Genomic DNA, 26412 nt, shown 5'->3' on the forward strand with positions numbered 1-26412 from the left:
ATTTGATGTTCTAACAAGTCATTTTTGTTTTGCTTTGGATGAATCATAACAAGCCAGACCAGGAATTCTCAAAGTGGGGTCCTGGAACCACGTTTGATTCTGTTTAAAGTGACATATTAAGATAATCAGCTGTCACTGTGAGTTCCAGCTTTGGGACCTACATATACGAAGCAAGAACAGTAGCCATCATAAAGGATAACTTAGGTTTTATGCCACAGCATGAAGAAGTAAAACACTACTTTATACCTGGAAAGGGCAAGAGAATGTCATTCGTATAAATTCCTGTGAATATTAAAAATATTATTCAAAAGTTATACAATATTTTATTTTATTTTTGAGATAGGCTCTCACTGTGTAACTCACCAAGACCTGGAACTCACTCTGTAGACCAGGCTGGCCTAGAACTCAGAGATCTGCCTGCCTCTGCCTCTGGAGTGCTGAGATTAAAGGTGCACACCACCATGCTTGGCCTGATTTTATTTTCAGATTTATTTTTATTTTATGTTTATGGGTTTTTTTTTTTGCCTACATGTAAACATGTGCACCATGTGAGAAGTTAAGAGGGTGCGAGATCCCCAGGAATTAGAGTATGGATAATTGTGAGCCACCATGTGAGCCCTAGAGACCAAACTCAAGTCCTCTGTAAGAGCAACAAGTGCTCTTATCTGCTGAGCCATCTCTCTAGCCCCTTACTGCATATCTGAGACCGGGTTACTCTATATTCCAGATTGGCCTTGAATTTGCAATCCTCCTTTCTCATCCTCCTAAGTAAGGTCATAGGCATGTACCACCTACACCTGACAAACCAACCAAACCAAAAGCTAGTCTTATAGGGCATGGTGGTACACTCCTCTAATTCCAGCACTGGGAGGCAGAGCAGGAGGATCTCTGAGTTCAAGGCCAGCCTGCTCTACAGAGCAAGTTATAGGCCAGCTAGAGCTATAAAGTGAGGCCCTGTCTCAAACAAACCCAAAAAACTAAAATCAAAACCAAAGTTCTTGCCTCTGATTTTTCCCTCCTCTTAATCTCCTAATGTACATCACTATAGACCCTTTCCCATCTATTTCTATATACAATGCACAACAACCCAGCCATGACGTTATCAAGAACACTGAGATTCTTTGACAACGTTATCTTGTACATATCAGTTTTTAACTTGCCTTTTGCAAGCGGCCTTTTCAGCCACATGTCTTAAAATTTATGTTAGTAAAGAGCCTTTCAAACTCCAACGTCAGCCTGGCCCTGCTGGAATGAATTTATATATTCTCCTAGTTCTGTTGGGGTTATTTCCATTTACACGATCACTGTACTTCTACACACACCGAGCTCAGTTCTAAAGTGCACTGTCTACTCCAAGTCTACCACGATATTAACGGGACTCACACGATAGATCAGAAAAGGTACAAAGCTTGCTGAGAGCTAAGCACACTTTTCAGGGGCTCTTACTTGAAAAGATTATGCTCTTGGAATCGATCATTTTGGCAGTAGAGCAACCATGAGCAGCAAAGGCAGTGCTAGCTCCAGCTTTGAAACTGGAAGGGGTGGCAGGACTGGAGCCTTCCTCGGCTCACACTGCTGAGGGTACCGACTCAGCAGGGGCCAGTGGCAGCATCTGACAGGTGCCAACTCACTTAATCCAGAAACAGCCAGGGAACTACACACATTCTCCTACTGTTGGGATTGTCCCCAGTCACAAACACACACACACACACACACACACACACGACCCTCCCTGTGCTGTGTTAGATTTCTGAAGAGCACTATCAAGTCTCAACTGTGACGTTAATGTGACTGATGTGACAACGGATATGGATCAGAACAAGTTTAAAGCCCACGAGAATGACTTGTAGTTTCAGATATGGAACTAGTTTCAGAACCAGGAACTTGCTGGTGGGACCCAGTCCACCATCTGACTCCAGGACCTGAGCTCTCATCCACCACCTCACAGCTGACTTCCCAAGGTGTCGACGGAGTATGGCAGGGACCACAGATGGGATTCACTGCGTTTTTGTGGGTTATTTACTTCTCTTGCTAACTGGGGTGGAGAGCAAAGCTAATGACCCAACACCCCACTGTTATCCATCCCAAGCAAGGAGTCCACCAGAGCCTTCCCAGAGACAGGAGCACACACAGTAGCCCAGGTGACAGTTACGGTAACATTTAGAACAAACCTCAGATCTCCACATCTGAAGTGACGAAGGGGAGCTGATAGAGTTTCAATCCTCCAGCCCCACTGCTTGCTACGGAGGTGAAAACAACATCTGTGTAAACCCCATGTCGTTTCTGAGTCCATTAGTGTCACCCTTGACTGAGACACTCCCGACCAGCGGACATGAGCAGAGGGTTCATGGGGACAGGAGAAAGATGGGAAGAAGACTTTCACTGGAACTTGCCACCCTTGTCATTGCAGCCACCCTCACTGTGGACTGCACTGAAATCAACGTTTTTAAAGTTCTACTTAATTTCAAAGAAATGAGATTGCTTTAAAAATCTAAAAAGTTTATACACTTTAAGGAGAGAATGTTGCATATAAAATCAAAGTTGGCCCCTTTCCTCAAATGAATAATTCATTGTGGCTATTTTTGCGACACATCAACAGACTTGTTTAAATGCTACGTGTTGCTTAACAGCAGGGCAGAGCTTGAGAACGTGCCATCAGGTGGTTAAGAGTGCTGTATAAATGACCACAGCTCCAGTGTCACATCTAGTCTGATGTGGCCGCCATCACCTGTGCAGTCCCTCCACTGACAGACACTCTGACGCGTGATGTAAGATGCTCAAGGTCAGGGGCAGTGAGCAGTGTGCTGGAGGGGACAAGAGATCACTGTGGGTCAGGCCAGCTGGAGCTGGGCAGGGAGAAAGGAGAGGGCACGAGAAAAGAACGCAGAGATGAAGAGGACAGAAGTGAACGACTAGGAAAACAAAGGTGAGAAGCCAGACAGTGTAAGGACGGGAGACGCAGCCCGGACAGCTTCTGCAGGAGGCTGACCGGGACTGCAGAAGTCCAATTGAAGAGCACATTTCCATTTATTAGAAACTGAGAAAGTAGCATTGGCTGAGATTGAGAATATTCAGGGTTAAGGTAGAAAACCCTGAGGGGAATGACCTGGACGAATGCTTTAAGTCCAAGGAAAGCCTCTTTACTAAGGATTCTCTCCAGCTAGACAATCCTGGCTTTGGGCCAGAGAGATGGCAGTGGGAGGAAGTGCCTGGACCACAAGCCTGACGACTTGACAGCCTGAATCTGATTCCCAGAGCCCACTGTGGAAGGGGAGAACAGACTCCAGAAAGTTGTTCCCTCACCTCGATACACGTACTGTCAGTGGGTTCTTACACTCATAGACACAATAAAAGAAGGACACACATACAGTCATACGCACACAGACACACCCCACACATGTGCACGCGCGCGTGCGCGCACACACACACACACACATTTTTTAAGCTGGTTTTGCAATGATTATGTACCTGTGATGCACAAGTACGGAAAATCCTTTGCTGAAACAGGCGGTCATCTGATCCTCTGACCTGGCTGAGTGAGAGAGTCACTGGAGAGGAATAGTCAGGAAGAAAGGGGCAGAACCACACTTCTCAGTGGTTTGGTCTCTTAGGATTGAACAGCAAAGTGGATGAAGAAGTTCTAGCACATGGAACACCCAGGGCATTCTCTCACTACTGTGGGAGAGACAGGAATGGGGAAGAAAGTCTAGAGTGTTCCAGGCAGTCTTCCGAAAGTAGTTTGTGAATCAATTACTGAACTCAAGTGGGTTTAGGAGAATGTGGGAGACCGTGATGAGAGAACAGAACACAAGAGCCTGGGAAAGACTTCACCCTGGCTCCCTTCCTCAGGTCTCAGCTTCCCCACTCCTTAAATGCACAGAAGGAAAAGCTGCTCAACAACCAACAATACTCACTTCTTCAGGAAATCTTGGAAGTCAGCTGGTAAGTCACTGGGGATGGTGACGGGGTACTCCCCACACTCTTGTCCTTGGCTAAGAGATAGCAGCAGAAGGCCAAGCCGCCACACATCCCCTTTCTTTCCTGGTTTATAGGGCAGGGCACTGTCACTAAATCGAACTCGAGTTTGCTCAAATACGTCCTCCTTGCAAATGTCTGCCAGACGCTTAGAGATGCTGTAGTCCGTTATCTTTACAGTGCCCTCGGCATCTAACAAGACACTGGATGCACTCAGAACCTTGTGCACCACGGAGTTGCTGTGCAGGTAATCCAGGCCTGCCAGGAGCTGAGCTGTGTACTTGCGCAGCTGGTGCACAGGAATTGGGCCCGAGTGGCTCAGGTGTGCAGCAAGAGAGATCCCACTGATGTGCTCCGCCAAAATGTCTACCACGATGGAGTCCTCCTGCTCTCTGGAGTTCATTGCAAAGTAGCGTACGATATTTGGATGGCTCAGTTTCACCAGGGAGCTGAATTCTGTCTCTGCTCCTTGAATCTGAGAAGAGTATCAGGCAAAAGACATTAACCAGTGTTTCACTTCAAAAGTAAGGAGTGAGATAGAAAATATACTTTCAAAGACCACAGAAGAAAATGCCATGACCAGACTCTTCCCCTCAACTGGTGAGTCAACCTGACAGTAAATAAAAGTGCAAGAAATTTTAGGTAGTTATCACCTCATTGTCAAAACTGAGTTTCCAAATACCATAAAAACTGGGTGACATGGCAGAAAGAAAAGAAACATCATTATATCTAAAATAGCATTTTCTGATTATACACTAAGGGTTATTATAAAAATTAATAATCTGGGGGTGGAGGTGTAGCTCAGTGGTAGAGCATCTATCTAGCAGGCAGATGACCTTAAATTTAATTTCTAGAACTGTAAAAAGGAAATTTAAATAAACATATATAAAACACTGTAGTGTTTGAAAAGAAAATGGCCCCCAAAGGGAATGGCACTTTTATGAGGCATGACTTTGCTGGAGGAAGTATATCACTGTGTGCCTGGTGGGGGCTTTGAGGTCTCTTTTCTCAAGCTTCACTCAGTTTGACAGTCAATCGACTTCATGTTGTCCATAAGTCAAGATGTAGGACTCTTGGCTATTTTTCCAGCACCGTGCCTGTCTGTATGTTACCATGTTCCTTGCCATGATGGGCGGAACCTCTGAACTGTAAGTGAGCCACCATAATTAAATGTTTCCTTTATAAGAGTTGCTGTGGTCATGGTGTCTCTCCACAGCAACAGTAACCCTAACTAAGACAGAAGTTGGTACCAGGACTGGGGTATTACTATGATAGGCCTGACCATATTTTTCCTTGGAGGAATTTGAACTTTGGTAGTTTGGGTTATGAAAGCATTGCTTAATGGGCCATACTAGTAGGAGAATAGAAGACAGTGGTGCTAAGAGTTATTTGAACTGTCTGGAACTCACTCAAGATATTTCAGAGGAAAATTTTAGTATGCTGTCTAGAGATTGTTCTTGTGATATTTTGGTGAAGGAGTGGCTGCATTTTGCCCTAGTCTGAAGAGTCTGTCTGAAGCTAAAGTAAAGAGTTTTGGATTCTTTCTTTCTTTCTTTCTTTCTTTCTTTCTTTCTTTCTTTCTTTCTTTTTTATTTTATTTTAATTTTTTGGTTTTCAAGACAGGGTTTCTCTGCAGCTTTGGAGCCTGTCCTGGAACTAGCTACTACAAAAAGACCAGGCTGGCCTTGAACTCACAGAAATCTGCCTGCCTCTGCCTCCCAAGTGCTGAGATTAAAGGCCTGCACTACCACCACCCGGCAAGTTTTGGATTAATTCTGTTGGCAGAAGAAATCTCAAAACAGTCTAATATAGTCTCTGTCATGTGGATATTAGTGGTGACTCTAATGAAGATAAATAATGAAAGGAGTAAGCTGATCAAGGGAAAATATTTGAGGAAAAAAGGAGCAACAGAAAGTGGAATGGACCTAAGTCTTTGTTCAAGGAGATAAATAGATTAAGAAATGGAATAAAGGGATGGAAAAAATACTTAAACTTATTTATATGCTCACCATCCAAAAATAACTACTGATTTTGGAGTACTTCAGAATTCTCTTGCTTTGGTTGTTTTCTAACCTCTTCATTAAGCAAAGACAACATACAATATTAAATGCTCCCCTGAGTTCATCATATAAACTCATGAGAAATTCTTTTCTCATTCCCTGTATTGCACAAAAACAAAAGGAAACCCTGGATCCTGGAAATTCAGCTTTAAAACAACATTTTAAAAGAGCAGAGAAAATATAAGTGATTGCAAATGGCACAGTCATGAAGCAGTAATTCACCCCAGTCAGACCAAAGTGACGGGGGCTGAGACAGGAGGATGTATGGCTGTGATGGGCTACAGAAGCCAGAGCAGGGCTGAGGTCTGGTGAAGATGTGGGTCTCCCACGGTCCTCACACTCTGTGGACCATCTGTGGGAGCCAATGGAACACAGGCTGGGTGCCATCACGTGGGGTCACCTACTTGCTTTTTGCACTTCTCGACCTTCTCTCTTTCTTGACTGGTAAGGAATGGGCCCATCTTTTTCTGCCACTGAAGGACCCATTCGTACAACAAGACAAAGCTGCCTGTGGCTGTCTCCAAAGCGTTGTACACCACCTTCCCCAGTTGCTCATCGCTGCCTGTAGAAACACAGAAAAGGTCATCACATCCACTTCCACTTTCTGTAAATGTGTGTGTGCAATTGCATGCATGTACGTGTAGTGTACTTTAACTCCAACAATGGGTACCACATGCTAGTTATGAAAAGTATCATTTACTATAATACATGTCTGTTTGTAACCAATTTTTAATAATTACCAATATAACCCAAGCCTTCAAATACTCATAGAAAGTTCAGAATCAATGATGGGCTCTTAGGATCGGGACAGATAAAGAGACCTACAGTCCTGTTTTCCTAAGCAGCTCCCCTTGCTGGCCATGCCTGCTCTCTTTCACACTTCAACCTCCTCAAGGTCATTCCACTAACAGGTTAGTATGCACAGTGGAAACAGCTTTAGTCTAATCTGGAATCATAATCAGTGGCACAAACCCTGATGATGCTCAGCAAAGCCAAACTGCCCAGTGCTCTGGAGGGTAAGAGCCAGAATGACAGCTAAGGCTAGGAAGTGGTGCACTTAGTTAGCTACAGGCACACAGCTTCTTCTTGGGGACCGGAACTGCCGTAGCATCAAACACTGTTGCACAAAATCTCCGTTGCCATTAAAGAGTATAACAGAAAGAGAAGAAAACATAATTTTTGTTTTACTCTTATTTTCCTTTCCTCTGTTCTTCTTCTTCTTCTTTTTTTTTTTTTTTTTTTTTTTGGTTTTTCGAGACAGGGTTTCTCTGTGGTTTTGGAGCCTGTCCTGGGACTAGCTCTTGTAGACCAGGCTGGTCTCGAACTCACAGAGATCCACCTGCCTTTGCCTCCCAAGTGCTGGGATTAAAGGCGTGTGCCACCACCGCCCCGCTCCTCTGTTCTTCTTTATTCTTTTTCTTTTGATGTTACCTCTCATCATAGCACATGAAGCACCTAGGCCAGACAGTCCTTGGTTGTAGGGGATACTTTGTGTCCACTTGTCAACAAATAAAGATTCCAGTAGCCTACCGCAGCATCAAAAATCAAACCGACTGGGGTAGCTCAGTGGTAGAGCGCCTGCTGAGCGTGTGCTAGGCATGAGAGTCAATCCCCAGAATAAAAAACAAGTAGTCCTTTGAGCATCACAAAGTGACCCCAGGCTCCCAACTCCTCCAGCTGAGAACCGCCAATAACAGAGTGATCTATCCCTGTGTGTGCGTGTATATGGTGTGTGTGTGTGTGTGTGTGTGTGTGTGTGAGAGAGAGAGAGAGAGAGAGAGAGACAGAGAGAGAGACAGAGAGAGAGACAGAGAGAGAGACAGAGAGAGAGACAGAGAGAGAGGATACGAGAATGTGTATGCATGGCTGGTCCTCATGCTGTTATTGAGGCAGGATCTCTCACTGGCCTGGAACTTACCCAGTGACTGGCTGGCCAGTGAGCCCCAAGAATCTGCCTGCAAGCGCACACCGTCATGCTTAGCTTTCTTTTATTATTTAAAATGTGGGTTCTGGGGTTGAAGTCAGGTGTTCTTGCAAGCTCTTTATGGACCGGCTATCTCCTCAGCCTAACCCTTTCCTTTTAGTACAAAAAGACTACTTTTCATAATGTTACTTCACTTTCTGAAAGAAGAAAAATCATTTAAAGGCCACTGGTAATTATGTTTTCCATTTGAAAAACCAGAAGCAGAAAGAACCGGCATCTAAAAGACAGTTTTAGCAAAAGTTCTTTGGAGAATTATGGCTGAATTAGCTCACCTAGACTCTGCATCTGACAAGGCAGTTTTTACTTCAGGGAAATTCTGGCAATTCAGAGATTTTAATTACAACAATCTAATTATTTTTTGGTCATAATGACTCCTAAAAGTCTTAGCCTATGAGGGAAAAACCCAGATGTTTGGAAACTTGTCAACTAAAGGAAGCAACTTTAGGAATGTACTGAGCAGCTCCCTGGAGACAGCGACACTAAGAGTTTTTGGGATGGAGGATGACATGATTGGCGTGAATCTCAGGAATGCACTGTCTAATATGGATTCATACACAAATCATTTATTTACTGTATGTGTATGCACACACACTTACGTGTGTGTACGGGGACAACTTCTGGGAGACACTTCTTTCCTTCTACCATGCGGTTCCACCTACCAACCTCAGTTGCCAGCTAAGTGCCCATCCACTAAGCAACCTCATGGGCACTGCAGGAACAGCTAGACATTCCATAACTGCTAGGGATTTTACATTATAATTTTATTTAGCTACCCTCCTATCACCTCTCTCTTGGTGGAGACAAACCAAGGACTCTTGTTACACAGACCAGACAAAGCTGAAGGAGAGGTGTTGGCAGGACGCTGACTGAAGCTGTCACACGCCAGGAACTATAGCTCTGACAACTTTAACTGAAAAACGGACACTAATCGGTTGCTTTTCAAAATAAAAATATTAATTAGTTGATGGTTAAAAAAACTTCAAACAAAACTAGGGACTATTGACAAAGCCAGACCGACCGTGAGAAAACAGTTTACCCTTGATAGTTAAAATGTGTCTCCTACTGAAATCACCAAAGGGGACACTAATAAGCGCCAGTGAGACTAAGAGCCCAAGGACGTGGCTTTCCTCATTTCCTAGGTTATTAAGGCAGGGAATTTCATGCTGATGGTTCAAGGATAGTCTCGAGTCCCAGGCCAACCACCTCCTCTGTGGTCTTGACTCTGCCTAGTGGCTGTTTTGAGTACATCAGCCTTGTGTCTGCAGAGTCCTATCTGTCTAGGTAGCTATCACAGTAGCCAGCTTGAGTGGCCACGGACTCTTCAGGGATTGGTTTTGCCCCCTCCATTGTTAGCTGTTCTCTGGTTTATCCATACCACCTTAAAACGGAGAAAAAGATGCTGCAAGCAAGCAAGCTTGATTCTTGGTATACTGTCCATTAATTCTGGCAAGGATATTTATAGGATTGAAAATGAAAGTTAATTGTTAAATTCAGCATATGAAAGTAAGCCCTAGCAGCTTGTCTATATGGCTAAGAAAGTCAGTATAGAAAACTGGATTAAAAAGAAAATTAAAATCCTGACTTGTAGAGAAAGGTTCATTCCAAGTAGCCACCAGAGGCAATTGTTAAATAAGATGTAGAGAAAATAACATCTTTTTTTTCTGCCCAGACACAATGTGCCACATAGGAAAATGCCACGCAGACAGACAGTAACTTGAGATGAGGGGACCTGGGGGCTAGGGATGTGACTCAGTGGTAGAGCACCGGCTCAGCATGCACGAGGATCTTGGTTCAATCCCCAGCACCATAGAGGGAGAAAACAGTGATCTGGTTATAAAGATCACAAAAATTGGGGCTCATTTTGTTCACACATTTTATCAGTACCAGATGAACATGATACAACATTTAGGACTATCTGCCCACTATATATTTCCAAGAGCATGATTTTATTTCCACGTCACATTAGAGGAACTGAGGAGCTTCTCATCCCAGGCACGAGAAACAGGAGACGGATTATAGCTTCTGCTAGGGAGGGGTTCCTCCTTGGGCTACACTGGATTAGATGCCAGTCTCCGGTCTGTTCCATCACATCAGGATTAACTTTTGCCACTAAACAAACTTAATGAACTCGGCTTGTTTACTCACCAACACACTTCCCTTTATGCACCATGAGCTGATCAGGGCTACCCACACTGAAATACAGGATTTCACACGAGCCCGGGGAGGCTTCGCCACTACAGACAGAATACTGACGTTCTCGCCTTAAAAATAAATTTGGACAGTGTTTTTTTTTTTTCCTTGAACTTACAATTCACATAGGAAACTCTTGCCCCCCCCCCCATTCCTCCTAATTATTGGGCCCTTCAATGCAGTCTCTGTCTCCTGGGGATGGAGTGGAAGGCTCCAATGGGAAAACCATCTTCTGCCCACCTCCCACTGTTCCCTTTCACACAGGAAACTCCATGCAAGGTGAAGTTAAAATTCAGATCTTGACCCAGCAAGATGGCTTGTGGGTAAAGATGCTTATCTCAGAAGCCTATTGGCCTGAGTTTGAGCCCAAGAATAGGAGGGAGAAAACCAACTCTACAAGGTTGACGGCCACACAAACACACAGCACACACACCCAAACACACCATACACGAAAAAGTAATAACATCAGCTAAGTTCTTGTGCCCCAGTCACCTGGGGCTGGTGGCTACCATGCTGACAGCAGAGCCACGGAACATTTCATCATTGTAAGACGTTCAACTGGCTGTACAGTTTACATTCGTCCCTCAAACATGCCCAGTGTTTTATTCCCAGGCACGGCTGCATTTGGAGAACACTCAGAGGAGGCCTCGGAGTCCTCACAGTTCCAGTCTGGCCTTCCTTTCTTCTCTTACTGTCTTTGACAGACATTCCCTGTCATTCCCCTCCATGACTGTCCCCAAATTCTACCTCTCTGTTTGTTTCTTTTTCCTGCTGTCCCTCCCCTCCCTTCCTCTCCTTCCTCTACCATGGGTAGGGAGCAGCACAAGCTGGGAACCTAGAATGCAACAGTAATTAACAAGTTGGGGGACAAGGCTCCAGAGAAGCAGTGAGGGAGAACCACTCTGATGATTTCTGCAGCAGATCTCCGAAGATGTCTTTTATGCTAAACATAACCCATGGCATTTACTTTTGCTGAAAACAAGGAACACATAGGGAAATCCATGATCCCAAGGGTTCCACCCATAAAGAAAGCTGGTGCTGACAGCAGGCAACACTGAGGACAGACTGTAGACAGCGCCTCAGTTCCATTCCCTATTGTCCTGTCTGGGGTCTTGGTCTAGCGAGTCCTTCCCCAGAATGTTCAGTCTATTCCTCTCAATCCCACACTGCCCTCTCAAGCTGCACTCTTCACACCTATCTCGGCGTTTCATATACAAACGGCTGCCCCTGCTGTCTCCACTCCAGCCTCCCTACCATCCACTCCTCAGATCGCCATTGTCTGCCTCCACTATCAGATTAGGTTTCATTTTCCTGTGGTTCTTTGACCTTGGTTGGTGGCATGGTCACCTACTGGGCTTCAAAGTCCTACATCCTCCTCACCTCTTCACTAGCTCCCTGTCCTGTTTGGACAGCTCCAATTTTTCTCCAGATACAAACACTGCTCAGGCATAACCCAGTGTCTCTGCTTCCAGACTTGTGCCCTTCCTCCACCTCTTCCCATAGAGGGTCTCTTATACCACACTGTCCTACATGTTCTAAATGCTGGGGCATGATGGATATACACTGTCCTACATGTTCTAAATGTTGGGGCATGATAGATACACTGTCCTACATGTTCTAAATGCTGGGGCATGATGGATACACTATCCTACATGTTCTAAATGCTGGGGCATGATAGATACACTGTACTACATGTTCTAAATGCTGGGGCATGATTAATACTCTTTGTGCTTCTTCTTATGCAAACGGGAGTGCACTAAGGTTTGCAGAGAAAAGGACACAAAGTTCCAAAATCATATGATAGACTACAGGAGGAGTCCAGAAGCCTTTGGTTTGAGCTCTGCCCACACCAGAGATGGTGCTACACAGTCCTTTTAGTCCAGGCCATGCTACTGTCCTTCATCTGACAAGTCTGAAGGGCTTTAGAATACTCAGCACCACACGTGAGTCACAGAACATGGAGATACTAAGCTGGCACTGACCTGTAAGCTTCACTCCTACTGGGCTAACTTAAAAAGTACTAGAAGGAGCTGTGCACACTACAAGAGGGTGAAGTAATCATTGGTCTTGTCCACTGTGAACTTGTGAGCTAGAATAAGGTCAGCCCTGACAAGATAGGCCTACTGGTGTAGCAGTGCTGACTCACTGAGACCTAAATGAAATGGGACATGGGACTGGTGAAGGACAGAACTGACACCTGAAAAGTGGTCCTCTGACTTCCACATGTGCCCCATGGCACACACACACAACACAAGCACAGCCCTACATACACTCACAATAATGATAAATAAAACTTTAATCAAAAGTGAGCTGAAGAACCTATAATAACCTCTCCACTCATGGCTTCTGCATTCAAATTCCTTCTGGCTTTCAGGGGGCTGCAGCACATGGTCATAGGAGATCTTTAAGTAGGAAAGGACATGGAGAAAGTAGTGTTCTTTCTGTGATCTCTAGTGACAGAGAATCTAGGAGGCCACCTCATAAGATGGGGCTTCCTCCTTTTGGAATGGGTATTCTATACTGTGCCCACTTTGGAAAATCCTACACATCTTTGTCTGTGTTTGTATCTAATTACAGCTGGTCACATAGCTCAGTTGATGGAGTACGTGCCCAACAAGCACAAGGCCCAGGGCTCAACCCCCAAGATCCAGTAACCAGGCATGCTCTAATCCCAGCATTTAAAGATAGAGGTACTAGGACTGAAGTTCAAGGTCATCCTTGGCTACTTAGCAAGTTTGAGTGAGGTTAGCCTGTCTCCCCCCCCATCCACCACCACAAAAAAATTACACAGCATGAAATATGGAATTTGAGTGGATAGTGATGATTCAGACAGATAAAATCTTTAAATCATTAAAAGTCAAATAAAATAGTTCTGAAGGTGAGATTGTGAAGTGTACAGGCTGTTCTAAGGGGTGCAGGTGATGTAACTGGCTCCATTACGTACTAAGAGTCAAGCAGGAGGCTGAAGCAAGAGGCTCACAAACTTGAGGTCAACCTGGGCTAACAGTAAGATTTGCTTCAAAATAAAACGAAAGAGGGTTGGGAGTGAGGCTTAGTGGTAGAGCACTCAGCCACAAAAACAAATACATGAAGTTACTTAGAAAGTGTTAAATAAGAACTTGGTTTCATGTAGCTAGCTAACAGATTGCAATAAAGTGCTAACCATGGTATTAATATTTCTATCTGAACACTGCGGCCATGCTCATTACAGGTCATTGTTCTTCCACATCTTTCAGCCCCTCCCACGAGAAGATGGAGGGACTTACCTAGATCTCCCTGAGGAGTTTGCCCGAGGTTTACCATTTCCTACAAAGTCGGGAGAGCCTCCGTGGAGAACAGCAGCTGCTTTGTGTCCGGCTGGGTCCCTCTTAGAGGCATGATCCTGGCTTGGCAAACTAGTAATTTCCAAACGTTCCTAGAAAAGGGAGAGGAAGATCCGCATTAGCTGTCTGTGCAAGCCGATGACAAGCACGGCATGGAGTCACCCGCTAATCCAGAAGAAACATTTTATTTGATGGGGATGTTTCAGTTTTATTTCTGTTGCTGTGCTAAGAAGCGCCTGAGAGGAAAAAGGGTTTATTCGCCTCACAATCCTGGGTCTCGGTTTACCACTGTGGGAGAATCACTGTGGCAGGACCCATCTATTCAGGAGCAGAGAGGAATGGATGTAAGCATGCCTCATATTCAGCTAGCTCCCTTTATTCTTATACTGAGGAACCTGCCTATTTTAAAGGCAGAAGCTATTATGCTGTAGTTATAAAAACAAGTTTCTATTTACTGTGAGAGTTGAGTTGCTCTGTTTCCTGGAATCTGACCTTCCCCAACCCATGACCTTGATTTGTTTTTGAGAGTACTCTGACCCTCCCTGACCCTCCTAACCACAAGGTGGGTGACCACATGATATTCCTTTTTTTAAAAGTTTCTTTGTATTTATTTCATTTTTGCCCCATCACCTCCTTTCTGTGAAACTATCAGTGATTTTACTCCTTAAAAAAGGTTCAAGGGGTAGATTTGGAGCTACTCTCTTTATCCTGACTTAGGAGGCAGTCTCTGGCCAGCTCTTGGGTGCACCCCAATAAAAATAAATCAAGCTTGCTTCAAATTTGGCTCAAATTGTGGTAGTGGTCTTATTCTTGCCATTGGGATAACAACACAGACTCGAGCCCCAAACCAGGGAAATATCTTAGACAATCCAGACAACTCCCACAGGACCAACCTAATATAAACAATGGTGATGTTCTTTCCTGTGGTTCTGGATTGTCAAACTGACAATTACAGCTAACTATCAGCTTACAGTGTAACAGTTCGAGTCAACTTTAAAAGGTCATGTGCACCAGGGAGGCTGTAAAAGCAAGGGCAAGGACCTGGATGTGGTGGTTTATGGCACCAGGGAGGCAGAAACAGGAGACTCCTGGAGGCTGCCTGGCTAGCCAGTCTAGACAAACTAAGTTCAGTAAGAGAACTTGTCTCAAAAAATAAGGTGAAGAGGACCAGAGAGATGGCTTAGAGGTTAAGAGCACTGGTTACCCTTCCACAGGATCCAGGTTAGATTCTCAGCACCCACATGGCAACTAACAACTGTCCGTAACTCTAATCCCAGGGGATCTGATGCCCTTTTCTGCCTTCCCCAGGAACTGTACACTTGTGGGACATGGATCCCAGTCATCTTCATATGTGCTCTGTGTGTGTGTGTGTGTGTGTGTGTGTGTGTGTGTGTGTGTGTGTATCCAATACAGTGCACCACCCCAAACTGACTCTGGATCACGAAGTGAAGTCCAGGTCACAGTTTTAAGAGAATAAGATTTTTATATGTGAAACAGCTCAGACTCTGCATGGAAAGTTCGGGAGACAGAGCTAGAGGAGAGGATCAGAGATGGGAGGGTCAGAAAAAGAAGAATGGCTGCTGGGGGGCAGACCAGAGGATTCAAGGTGGGAGGGGTGAGGGCAACAGAAAACCACATCTGGATGCGACATTACCCGGAGGTGGCCACACTACAGCCCTTTGTTCTTTTAACATAGAAAAGACAGTCACAGAAGAGTGTTGTCTCTAAAGTCACAGCAGGCAGTGGGAAAATAAAAGCTTAAATAAGGTCCCTGCTGCATGGGACCCTTCCAGCAAAATATCTGAAGGACAGTGAGGAGGGCCCCCATCACGTCAGCTGCTTGTCCTTTTTAGATTTGCTGCTGAAATCATTCTTTCTATCACCAAATTAAGCTTCGGGCAGGTGTGTAAGGTTCCCATTCGCTCTTCATAAGAACAAACTGTTTTGTTTGTTTAAAAAAAATTCTATTCCAGGCTAATTAACAAAATTCCAATTTCCTCTCTTTGGACTCATTTGATAAATTACTGTAATTATGTAAACCAAGGTTATTTACAGACAACATACAACATTGAATTTTGTCACCTATGTGGGAAATCTAAAAAGACACAATAAGCAGGGCACAGTGCTTAGGAATAAGCTCTCAGAGGAGGGCGGCCGGGCAGAAGAACTGCACTCAGTGAGTACAGGGCTAGCCTATGAAATACTATGAATTCCAAGTCAGCCTAGGATACATAGTAAGACGCTGCCCCAAGCCCCTCTATCACAAATAAGAAAACAAAACAAACAACCCAAGCATAATCAATGAGAAAGTCTTTGTGTTTTAAATTTTAGCACGAGAGAGAAAAATGTCTTCACTGGAAATACAGACATGTTACAGGAGGGGCACAGAACGGACAGCACCTGCTTAGCCATCTCCTTCCTTTTCTTCTCCTCTTTGATCTCCTCTTTCCTTCTCTGAATTTCGTGGAGGATTTCCCGTTGCTGTAATAAATCAGACCAGGTCAGCCACCAATCTCTGAAATGCACCCAACAAGTCAACTCAGGAATCACAGAGCTTTTGAATTTCCATGACCCACAGTCCTTGTTTCCTGAGATCCACACAGTGAGCGTGGGGGAGCCACATCTCGTCTGTGCTGCCAGCAGTCGTGGGAAGCAGGCTTCCCTGCGGAGGTCGTAAGTCTGTATTCTTTTCCACTTCTCTAGCCTTGCCTTCTGCCTGTGTATAGGGACTGGGTACGGGGCTGCTCTTTGCCATGAGCCTGGACAGGCATGGTGGAAGTTGGACATCCTCAGAGCCTGGGTCTGGGGTGGTGAAGGCCCAGGCATCATGTCTATCCCCGATGGCCTTAATCTGCCTTCTCCATCATCCCTTTAAGTACTAAAACTAGTATTTTGAGCATCATCAATTTTTCTTAGTTCTCACAACTCTAAATTACATCAAAACTATGAAGGAAATCATCAGAGATATTAATAGCAATAATAGAAAATGTGGGAACATAACCTATACTTATAGGTAGCTGCGGCAGTACACCAAGAGACTGCTAGTTAAACATCCACTGACTTGTAACGATGAGCAAATATGCACTCTAAATGGTGACTAGACACACTTTAGTGGAAGCTGAGGAACCGTGGATGAAATCCATCTCAACAGACTATGAGGGATGGAGAAGCTCTGTCAAACATTAGAGCCTTCTGTAGAAGCAACACACAGAGAGTCTTAACATAGCATAGGATAGAGAAAATGAGGCAGAAACAAGAACCAGGCACAAGCACCTAGAGGCAGAACAGGGCACCTTGGGAAGAGAAAGGGTGCCAGAGAATGGAGAAAGCTTTGGAGGGACGAGAGAGAGTAGCAAGGGTGGTAAATATGACCAAAGTGTGTTATGTACATGCATAAAAATATCGCAGTGAGACATATGGCAAGTTAAAGAGGGAGGAAATTCAAGTCTCACAAATACTGTAGTAAAGCTATACTACAGCAAAAAAAACAGACTTTCTTACCATACCAACAGATAAAAATAAACCTGGGCCTAGATAGAAAGTCTAGTATGCAGAAGATAGCAGTTCTTCCTTAAATGAATATGCAGATTTCCTCTAATTTCAATCAAAATCTCACGGGGGGAGGGGGGTGTATGTGTTTTGCTGAATCTGAAGAAACAATTCCATAGTTCACTGTGAAACCAGGTACGTGACCGTGACAGCCCCACTGCTCCACAGTGAGACCCGGCAGGTGCAACAGCCACACTGCTCCACAGTGAGACCCGGCAGGTGACTGCGACAGCCACACTGCTCCACGGTGAGACCCGGCAGGTGACTGTGACAGCCACACTGCTCCACAGTGAGACAGACCCTGCCTCAGGAAAAAGAAAAGAGGTAAGAGAGGGAGAAGAGAGGAAACTGGAGAATGAGAAGTCAGGAAAATGGTTGAAAAATTATGGAAGATGAAGGGTCAGGGAAGGGTAGGTTGGCCTGTCAAATATAAAAGTGTTCAAAACAGAAAACTTCAGAGTGAAATACAAAACTTGAGAGTATATGAAAACTCAGGAAGAAAAACAGATGAACTTGATTTACCAATAGACTCTAGCATAGGCCAGCAATGAAAACACACTCAAAGGAATCCTACAGATAACGTAATGAGAAATTGCTGTTTACTGTGTTAGGGAAATGCCTCTTTCTATAACCTGCACCCACTTAAGTTCTCACTAAGTTGATCAATTGGCTAAACAGAAAACAATTTAAATTAAAATCAAGAAGGAAATCGAGAGAATAAACCATCTTCAACTTAAAGGATTTTCAGAGGCAGGAAAGGGTTCTTCTCAGGACAGACTCAAGGAAGAGTAGGGATGTCAGTTCAGCTCCTGGCTCTTCTACTCACTGGGCTTTAGGCACATCTCTCAGTCAAGGGAAAACAGCCTCCAGATCCAGGGGACTCCTGGATAGCTTGGCAGACTTAGAGACACAGGGCACACAACGACTCCTACCTCTTTGTCCCTGCTCTTCCTTAAAAGCCCAGGGAAGGGTTCTAAGGGCAGGATGGCTAGGAGGGGGATGTTTCTCAGGGAACTTGTAGGGATTTCTCCCCCACGAATGCACATCTCTTCAATCAGATGCTAAGCAAAGCTCACAGACACATTCATATGCAGAGACGGAGTAGATACACGGACGCCTGCAGGCCTCCAGGCTTGGGCCAGCACCAACAGCCACTTCTTACCTCCTGCTCCTCCTTCCGCCTGGCCTCTAGCAACCTCTGTTGCTTCTCCTGAGCCTGCCTCTCCAGCATTTCTTCATGGAAAGACTTTGGAGGGGGCTTGTTGTGCTCACTGAGAAAGGACTGCACGTGGTGTGCCAGTTCAAATATCATCACCTACACACGTAAACAGAAAACAACCACAGCCGGTTAGATGATGGCCGGGGTGGGGCCTGGAGAGGAGATGCCACCCGGCAACACCATGAGCAGGCAACCAGACTGCACCTGCCATGCCAGCATTCTCTCTGGGACGTGTTTGGATTAGGTGTGCGGCACAATCACAGCAGGAAAAGCTTTGAAAGGGCTCACCGAGCCTGTGATCAAGGTGAATTGCTTGAGAAATAAAAAGCTCTCTCCTTGTGTGTGTGTATGGGGGGCTTAGACCTACCCAAATTCACTGTCATTTCCCACCATCTAAACATGTGTATAAATAAAGCTGAAGAGTGTCTAAGCCTGCAGGACAGGAATGGCTGTTCTCCCAAGCAGAAAGCCTGGCGACACGGCAGCTGGGCAGAGCGCTATGAGCACCAGCGCTGCCACCTGTTCAGGTGGCACAGTGATCAGAGGCCCCAAAGCAAATGCACTTCCTCCCTCCAGGCAATGAACCAGCAGGAGATTGATCAACACTGCTGGACGGTGGTTACAACCCTGTACTTAGAGCTCTAAATGTTACACTGGGGCAGACTGGGTAGAGGATGGATGGGTCTTTTGTATTATTTCCATAGCTCGACTTTAGCAAGCCTTACCTCCCCACATTGCTTTTTGGCCAGTTCTTCCAGGTGCGATTTTAACAAATTAACACTTTCATTTGACAGACCTTTAGCATTCTTTAACTCTATTTCAGGAACTCTGGAAAACAAACAACACAGAAAGGAGTTACTGGAGAAGGAAGTCTGCAGGTTCCCACCAAGCCTAAGCACCTAAGGACTCCATGCACAGTACCTCAGGACCTGCCATGTACCCTGTAATCTCAAAGGCCTTCAACTATAGCCCAACAACTCAGCTGACACAATGCCATACCATAAGGAGAAGGGGACAGTACCAGCCAGGCAAATCCCCACCTTTCCACGACTAGGCTTGACTCCCAACTCAGATGGCATCAGTTTAATGAACTCATTACAATTACTGCCTCTGATGCTCTATATAAAAATCTTTCCTGCTCCTTGTCTGGCTGGTGGCTTGATAATGGGCTCCTCCATATGGTAATTCTTGGCCTTGATTAGACCCACAGTCAATCTAGTGCTCTGCGCATCCTTGGGCTCCAGCAAGAAGCACAAGCATGCCGGTGAGTGCAGCCTTCATGGTCCATCTAGGATTCTCACGATGGGCTGTCCCTCACTCTACTTATAAACAAGGAAGGGATGCTGCTGAGTGTGTGTGTGTCCCGAACACCAGTCAGGTGTATCACACAAACCCAGGCTATTCCAACGAGGCTTGGTTTGCTCACTGTTTCGTTCCTCAGAGCTCATCTGAGAAAATACTTTAAACTCAAGGAAGTCACACAGTCAGCCTCAGGGTTTCCTTTCAGTCCTAACCAGAAAATGTCCATTAATAGCTCTCTGGGATTAAACAGAATTTACGTAGTTTTCTCAATGAGAAAATGAGTCACCACTTCCTGTCAGGCATTTCTAAGCGGCTCTTGGCATTTTACCTTGGTGAAGCCTTCTTAAGCACTATTCCCCTGCCTGTGCTTTCTCTCTGCACTTCATTCCCAGCCTGCGGGACAGGACGCTGCGGCCATTACCTGCCTGGACAGATGAAATCTGGGAGAGCTAGCTTATATTTAAGAAAGCTGAGTGATGCCAAACTGTATTGAGTCCACACCGCCCAGCACACCCAGGGTTCCCTCTCATGGAGGCACCAAGGACTACGATGCATAAACCTGTTTTCCTATGTCACAGTATTTAAAAAAGGCCAGACTGGTCCCCAGAATTTAGCCCCACAGAATGGTTTCTCTGTGATCTTTGAGCAGGTGCACATGTACAGGTGAACGCGCACACGTGTGCCTGTGCATGCAGAGGACAGAGGTCAACATTAGGCATTGCCCCTAGGAGCAGAGGCCAGCTGGATCACCAGCACTGGGAGCGCCACACACACCATCACGGTCCGTTTTCTACAAACCTGCTGGGATCAAACTCAGGTCCCTGTGCTTACACGGCAACCACTTTACTGATTTAGCTCTCTGGCGCTTACATAATTAAAAAATATATTTATCTATTTTTATTTTATGTGTATGGTGTGTTGTTTTTCCAGCATGTATGTCTTGTGTACCACAGTACCCATGAAAGCCAGGAGAGGGTATCAGTTGGGGTTCTTATTACTGTGACGAAACACCAGGATCAAAAAGTAAGTTCGGAAGGAAAGGGTTTATTTGGCTTACACTTCAGCATCACCGAAAGAAATCAGGACAGGAACTCAAACAGGGCAGGAACCTAGAGGCAGGAACTGATGCAGAGGCCATGGAGGGGGGCTTGCTCCACATGGCTTGCTCAGCCTGCTTTCTTATAGAACCCAGGACCACCAGCACAGGGGTTGTCCCACCCACCATGGGCTGGGTCCTTCCTCATTGATCACTAATTAAGAAAATGCCTTAGAGCTGGATCTCATGGAGGCCTCTCCTCAGCTGAGGTTCCTTCTTCTCTGATGACTCTAACTTGTGTCAAGTTAACACAAACCCAGCTAGTACAGATCCCTTAGAACTAGATTTATAGAGAGTAGTGAACCATCATGTAGGTGCTGGGACTTCAACTTTGGTCCTCTGGAAGAGCAGCCAGTGTGCTTATCACCGAGCTCCAGCCTCTCCTGCCCTACATAATTTTTTTGGCCAGGTGTGGTAGTGCACACCTTTAGTCCTAGCACTTGGAAAGCAGAGTTGGGAAGATCTCTGTGAATTTTAGGCCAGGTGATCAGCATATTATGTTCTAGGTCAGCCAGTAACACAATAAAACCTTGTCTCAAAAAAAAAATCTACATAGCAATACTAACAAAACAGTCATGTACTACTATTGCTGTGGGATGATGCTCTTGTACACTGTAAAGATTTGTCACTTGTATTGGTTTAATAAAATGGTGATTGCCCAGTAACCAGGCAGGAAGTATAGGTTGGGCAACCAGACTAGGGGAATTCTGGGAAAAGGAAAGGCAGAGACACAATTGCTGGCCAGACACAGTGGAAGCAAGATGAGAATGCCTTACTGAGAAAAGATACCAAGTCACATGGCTAAACATAGATAAGAACTATGGGTTAATTTAAGTTGTAAGACCTAGTTAGTAATAAGCCAAACCATTTATAATTAAGATAAGCCTCTGTTTGCTTGCTTGGGACTGAACGGCTGAAGAACCAGGTGGGACAGAAATTTCTGTCTACATACTATACTAATTAAACTTTAATCTCTATGTCCTTGACATGTTAGTAATAGTTTTGGTGGTTGATATGATTTCTTTTTAACATTCTAAGCTCTAAGCATTTCTATGTTGTTTTAAAAGTCATCCCATCCTTGTATCGAATGGATAAATAACTATCTGAATAGTTCTTTGGAGCTAGGAGCTTTTCAAGCAGGGTAGTTTTAGTTTCCCGGGAAACATTTGCCAATATCTGGAGACTTTTTGGTTTTCACAAGCCAGGAATGGGTTGTTCGACAGACAAGTCAGGATTACAACTCAACTTCCCATCATGCAAAGGATTGTTCAACTAGCAAAGATCTTCCACTTAAACACATCAGTAGCTCCCAGGCAAGAAATTGCTCTCGTGTTTCTTTGTGGCCTCAAACTCATGGTCTTCCAGATTCAGCCTTTCAAACACTGGGATCTTAGGCATGAGCCTCCTGCGTGGCACTAGTCTATTTACTTTAAATAATTATGCTATAATTAACATTTTAGTACTCACGTATCTGGGCTTTTCATGTTGACTTTTCAAGAACAAACATTTGCTTGAGTCTATGGTACAATAAAGAATATGTTACCAGCGATCTTTGGCCACAGCTTCTGGCTCAGAGGCCCCATTACCCTTGGAATTCCCTGAGTGGCATAGCTCAAGGGAGCATCTTACATTCTTTGTCACAGACCCTTTTCAACCAGACCAGAGTTTATGAGGTGAGGCCAACTCTTGTTGGATGCCTGCACAGTGTCAGGTGGTCACAGACAGCTCAAGCCATGACTGTGGGACTTGAGGTATTCCAACCATACCCCAGACCTCTGTGAGAAGGGTGCTGTTGGAGACTGAGCGCCAATGACTTAATCACTGCTGAGTCATGCCTGTAGAGCAAAACCTCTCCTACTCCCAGGAACAGCAGCAGCAGGGTACAAGGATACAGCGAGCTGCTGAGCACATGGATGTGCTGAGGACAGTGGCCTGGAGAGGACACACAGGTCCATGCCCTTCCCCACGTTCAGTCCTGTGTAGCTGTTTAAATGAGATCTTTTATAACAAACCAGAAAATCAGTTTTCTTGAATTCTGTGAGTCAATCTAGCAAATTATCAAATCTGAAGGGTTTGTGGGAATCCCTACATTTACAACCAGTCAGAAGCATGGGTGCTTGTATTTGACATTTAAGCAAGAACTGTCTTGAGAAAGTGAGCCCTTGACCTAAGCAGTCTGTACTAACATAGTGTCAGTACCAGGTACATCACACCATGAAACACAAAAAAAGCTGGGCAGTGGTGGCGCACGCCTTTAATCCCAGCACTCGGGAGGCAGGAACAGGTGGATCTTTATGAGTTAAAAAGGTGAGCCTGGTCTACAGAGTGAGTTCCAGGACAGGCTCCAAGGCTATAGAGAAACCCTGTCTCAAAAAACCAAAAAAAGGAAAAGAAAGAAAAAGAAACACAAAAAAAACCCCAGAAAGCCACTGTCTTAGTTTTATTTCATAAATGTACTTTTCTTAGGAATTAGCCTATTACATGTCTACTATGCACGCTCTCTCAACACTGTTGGAAGCACACAAGTTATTGACATCAGGAAGCTCAGATCTGACCACATCTTAAAATCATAGCCTCCACTCATGTGCCACCCACTGTGGAAGGTAGCTCTGCCTTTCAATTGCCACTCTCCTCAAGACCCCTCACGTGTCACGCATGGTAAGTTAGAACTGCTTGCCACCATCCCGGCCAACGCAGGGGATCTGGGAAACTTTACGGAGGAGCCCAGTGGGATAGCACCTGCCTGGGTGTTTACAGCTGCCTCTATCACTGGAGAATACTCTTGGCACTAGCGGGGAGGAGCAGGGATAGTCAAGGTCTATAGGACAGTCCTGGAACACAGGGACAGCCCTGGACCAGCTGGTCAGGCTCACACTGCTCCACTGAGAGAAACAGAGGCCTCAACATCCCTTCCTTTACTCCAGGCAGTAAAAGGCCAGGCAGCTGCAAGCCACATCATTTCCAATAGCTATGGCGGGGGCACTTTAAATGCTCGCCACACCTCTATCCTATGCATCTAAATCTTCCTTCTTTCTAAATGACAAAGAATTAAATAAGCATTAGGATGGCAAAAGCAATAAGGTAGCCAATGAGTAAATCCTAGTATCAGTAAGGAGCAGACTTAAGACAGCTCTTGGGAGAATGTCTAGGGCTGATGTAGTGCTGAGATACAGATGACGGGAACTGAAATTTTACATGGAAGACAGAAGGAAAAAGAAAATTCTCCTTAACTGTAATATTTCGATGTTGTCAAAGCTACTTATAAAGGTACTCACACATCTGGGTATGTTGGGGGGCATTTCACCCTCAAGTCCACCTGCACGTACACTTCTTCGCCAGTTAGGCCCTGAGGGTACAGAACTAAATTGATTTCAGGAGGCTCTTTTACCTAAAAGAGAAAAAGAACACATCTCTCTGTGACTTTTTTCCCCCTGGTGAGTAAGTACTTTTAAATTTTATTATTTCATGTGTATGCGTGTTTTGCCTGCATATGTCTGTGCCTGGCGCCTGAGGAGGCTGGAAGATGCCTGGCACTGGAGTTCTAGCTGGCTGGGAGCTGCTATGTAGACAAGCTCAGGACCTCTGGAAGAACAGGTGCTGCTACCCTGGTACTTGTTTTGTAGACTAGAACTCACAGAAATCCCCCTGTCTTTACCTCTCGAGTTCTAAGATTAAAGGTGTGCACCACCACTGCCAGGCTTGAACCAACTGATCTTAACAGGGAAGACAGCGATCGCCTTAGCTGAAAAGTTCTACTCCCGAGTTGTGTAAGTAATGATAGTTACACAGGTGTTGGGTCAGATTTCCAAAAGCACAGTTTGAAAACAAAACTCATGTTAGAAGAAATGTACTTCCCCTTTCAGAGGTATCAAAGGATTGAATGAAAAAAGAAAAAAACAAACCGAGTGGCTTCACTGTTGGATGGCACTGGGTATGAACTATGTGCTAGTACCAGCCTGCAGGCCAGAGGCTGGAGGGGACTTGTGCAGACCTGGCCCCATCAGTAGATACACACTAGGACAGATGAGCGGTGTCAAAGTGTGGGGAGAGCAGTAAAAACAATAGGGCTGAGTGGTGGGACAGGTGGTGAGGGAGAAGCCACCTGAACAGACAGGGAGGATGGCCTCTGAGCAGGGGATCCAGGCCAATCATCCCCTGCCCAAAATGCCTGGGGTGAGCTTCACTTGGTTTGGAATTAAAATATTTCCAGACGTTTAAGACTTTCTTTGGAAAGTAGTTTAGAATTCAGGTTTCAGATTACGGATGCTCACTTTGTATTTGCATTGCAATTTGAACCCTGAGACATTCACAGGGGGAATGCTTGGTTGGCATGGGGAATCCCGGATATTTCTGAAGCTACACGTGCTTTCTCAGCCAGGTGCTTTTCACCAAGTAACCAGACCCCTGCCCTGTTCACTCATTTCAGCCTCCCCCCCCCCCATCCCAGCCACCAAGATGCAGCTACAGTCTTTCTTGGTCACCTCCTTTTTAGCTTTGTATACGGGGTGCTCTCCAACATAGACGTTTTAAGAGTGGCCATCCTTACTTACAATTAAATCTATGACCACTAACTGCATCAGAAGCAAGGGTGTACAAAAGGACACCAGTGCCCTACATATACTCCTCAGTGGTATTGCAGGCACTAGCTGGCCCTGGCCCAGAGCCCCGCTCTTCCTGCTGTCTAGTCTAGCTATCTCATACCCAACTGCAAGCCTTCCCGTTCATCTTCCTCAGTGATTTAGATGCTGCCATTTTTACCCTTAACCTTCCTTCTAGCCCCAGCCTGGCCCAATCACAACATACAGGAGCAGCTCGTAGCTGTCAGGATGGGCAAGTTTTTGTCACTACCTACAGGAAGCCAGCTCCTGCCTCTGAAGCATCAGGATTCTCTGCTGTGATCCTCTTGGGTTCTCTGAACAGCTACTGAACAGTGTTTGAGGTGCAAGGGAACACGCTCAGATGTCACTGGCAATGCTTAGGTAAGTAAGCTGAGACTGGCAGAGATGAGTGTCCCCAGAGGCCAAAAGGAGGCCAGTATGCCTGGGCACAGGCGAGAAGGGAGACCAAACAAAGCAGGCATGATGGGAAATGGATGGGTCACACAGGGCTTTGTCAGCCAGGTAACAAACCTGGCAGGATTTAAAGACGGCAATCAATGGTAAGATAGAACATATACTTTAAAAGACCCCTTTGGTTGCTGAGTAAGGAATGAACGGGTAAGAAATAAAAAGCAGAAATAAAAAACTAACAGTTTGACCAGCAATGTATAAGGGCCAGGGTTATATTCCCACGACTGTGAATTTCAGACCAACAAGAAATGATTCTAACAGTTCAGCCTGGGTAGGATGCCCAGAGGGAGAGAATGTGGGAAAGGGAAGAGAAAATGCATTTGAGATCAAGCTAATAAAGCTCAGGCTATGGAAGAGACAAAGGAAAGGGTCTTGTCCCAGTTGTTCCCTGAGGTGGTAGAGGATGCGTTCCAAGAGGACCTCACAGCCTGTGACCTTGGCGAGATCAGTGCTACAGGTCCCTCACACAGAGCGTGTGCTGAGGAATGACAGCGAGGTGAGCGAGAGGGCAGTGCAAATCAGGTGGCCCCTTCAAGGTTTGAATGTTATGGGGGACATGGAACAGAGTCAGAGGTGGGTGGGTGGGAATGGCTGGGAGAGATGGAGAGGGCATGAAAATGAGGAGGGATTTTGTTCTGATTTAAA

General features: G+C 45.3%; 1 protein-coding gene across 6 annotated transcripts in view; it reads right to left on the reverse strand.

Moving 5' to 3' along the window:
- Positions 1-26412, reverse strand: part of Eif2ak4 (eukaryotic translation initiation factor 2 alpha kinase 4) — an 87133-nt gene that overhangs the window by 50981 nt on the left and 9740 nt on the right. For 3 of the 6 annotated variants that reach the window (XR_007590072.1, XM_050132205.1, XM_050132227.1), the window contains exons 2-9: positions 23974-24086; positions 19026-19128; positions 18244-18396; positions 15933-16013; positions 13476-13624; positions 10165-10280; positions 6440-6597; positions 3915-4450 (exon numbers count right to left, since the gene is read on the reverse strand). Coding sequence is in view for 5 of the 6 variants with exons in the window: in XM_050132205.1 (XP_049988162.1) it covers positions 3915-4450; positions 6440-6597; positions 10165-10280; positions 13476-13624; positions 15933-16013; positions 18244-18396; positions 19026-19128; positions 23974-24086 (1409 nt within the window). In the remaining variant the exon portion in view is untranslated. Of the gene's footprint in view, positions 1-3914; positions 4451-6439; positions 6598-10164; positions 10281-13475; positions 13625-15932; positions 16014-18243; positions 18397-19025; positions 19129-22165; positions 22216-23973; positions 24087-26412 lie in introns of those variants that run through there. The other 3 variants (XM_050132219.1, XM_050132212.1, XM_050132237.1) reach the window with 3 other exon arrangements.

This window comes from Alexandromys fortis, unplaced genomic scaffold (assembly GCF_014885135.2).
Source record: "Alexandromys fortis isolate MF-2015 unplaced genomic scaffold, M_Fortis_MF-2015_v1.1 scaffold_6, whole genome shotgun sequence".
NCBI classification, from domain to species: Eukaryota; Metazoa; Chordata; class Mammalia; order Rodentia; family Cricetidae; genus Alexandromys; species Alexandromys fortis.